Here is a 1,451-nt window from a genome sequence, read left to right as displayed (position 1 = left end):
AACAAAAAAATATGAATGTATAACAACAATCTTACAACAACCCTACAAAAATCTATCATTCAATACAATTACTGTTTTGCGACATTTGCGATGCGGTTGATATTGACCGTAACAAAGATTTAAAATACAATGGAAAAAACTTATGTATTTAATCAAGACGGGCAGGTGGAGCGAGTAACGGCTTGCTTGCATCAATCCTTCCGTCTTTGCAGAACAGAGGTATTGACACAGGTTACCTCATGGGATTAATGAACGGAGGAGGAGGTAACGGCGGTTTCTTTGGGAACAACGGTGGTTTTCAGGATATTATTGCGTTGATTGTGATTGCCGCCATCTTTGGTAACGGTAACTTTGGTTTCGGAGGAAACAACAATCAGGGCGCTAATGAAGGCAGAGAAATGATCATGCAGATGCTTAACCGTAATGGCGTGGACATCGCATCACTTGCCCAAGCATTGAACTCATCTTCAGACCAGATCCTTGCAGGTATCAATTCTGTATCTCAGGCAATATGCAGTCTCGGAAATCAGATGGGGCAGAACACCAACAGTATCATCACTGCAATCATGCAGGGCAATCAGTCCGTTCTTGCTCAATTAGCCGATTGTTGTTGTAAAACACAGACTGCAATTGAACGTCAGGGATATGAAAGTCGCTTAGCGAGCTGCGAAAACATGAATACGCTTACGCGTACAATGGAAGGTAATACACGTTCTTTGACAGATGCTTACCGTGAAGGATTCCAGGCTATTGTAGCCAAGATGGATGCTGCAGAAGCACGCCGTCAGCAGGAAGCTCTCGCAGCAAGAGATGCGAAAATTGCAGTTTTGGAAGGGGAAATCTCTCAGCGTAATCAGAATGCAACAATCTTGAGCAACTTCGGTCAACAGATCGCGCCGTTGGTAGCCGGCTTACAGGCATTGCAAAGTGATGTAGATGGCATTAAGTGCAAAATGCCTCCAACGGTATCTGTCCCTTATCCACAATTGCAGGTGTATAATCCGGAAACTTATCGTGCAGCCGCTTTCGGAGCATATGCAGGTGACGCGGCATATGGACGCGGTGGTTACGGATGTGGTTGCAATAACTACTGGGGTTGATCCGGATAAGAAAGGAGGTGATTATGTGGCCTAGCTTTTTTACAGGATTCCCTTTCCCATTCCCGTCAATTGGAAGAGCGAATTTCAATACCCTGCTACGGTGGCTGTAACGGTTGGAGCGGAGAATGTGACATTAGAACTTCCGAACCATGCATTCCGTAACCGGGATTATGTAGGCGGGTTCTATGTCAATCTCCGTCAAGCCATCCCGGCTGGAACAACAGCAACTCTTCCTATTTTGATTGGGACTAACGGTGATACTCGTCCGTTACTGGCTTACGGTAACGAACCTGTTACGGTTACCAATATTGCTGGTCCCGGAATCTACGAAATCCATTATAACAAATACAC

At 45.1% G+C, this 1,451-nt stretch overlaps 1 protein-coding gene across 1 annotated transcript; it reads left to right on the top strand.

The window, feature by feature from the left end:
- Positions 1 to 248: 248 nt before the first annotated feature.
- Positions 249 to 1,100, top strand: CMU_003990 (uncharacterized protein; the record flags this gene model as incomplete). The annotated part of the gene is made up of 1 exon (XM_002142929.1): positions 249 to 1,100. One exon carries the CDS (start codon positions 249 to 251, stop codon positions 1,098 to 1,100), a length of 852 nt encoding a protein of 283 aa, XP_002142965.1.
- Between the last annotated feature and the right edge of the window lie 351 nt (positions 1,101 to 1,451).

The sequence above is a fragment of the Cryptosporidium muris genome, genomic scaffold, assembly GCF_000006515.1.
Source record: "Cryptosporidium muris RN66 scf_1106632373463 genomic scaffold, whole genome shotgun sequence".
NCBI classification, from domain to species: Eukaryota; Apicomplexa; class Conoidasida; order Eucoccidiorida; family Cryptosporidiidae; genus Cryptosporidium; species Cryptosporidium muris.
This window is presented reverse-complemented; position numbering and strand designations above follow the sequence as displayed.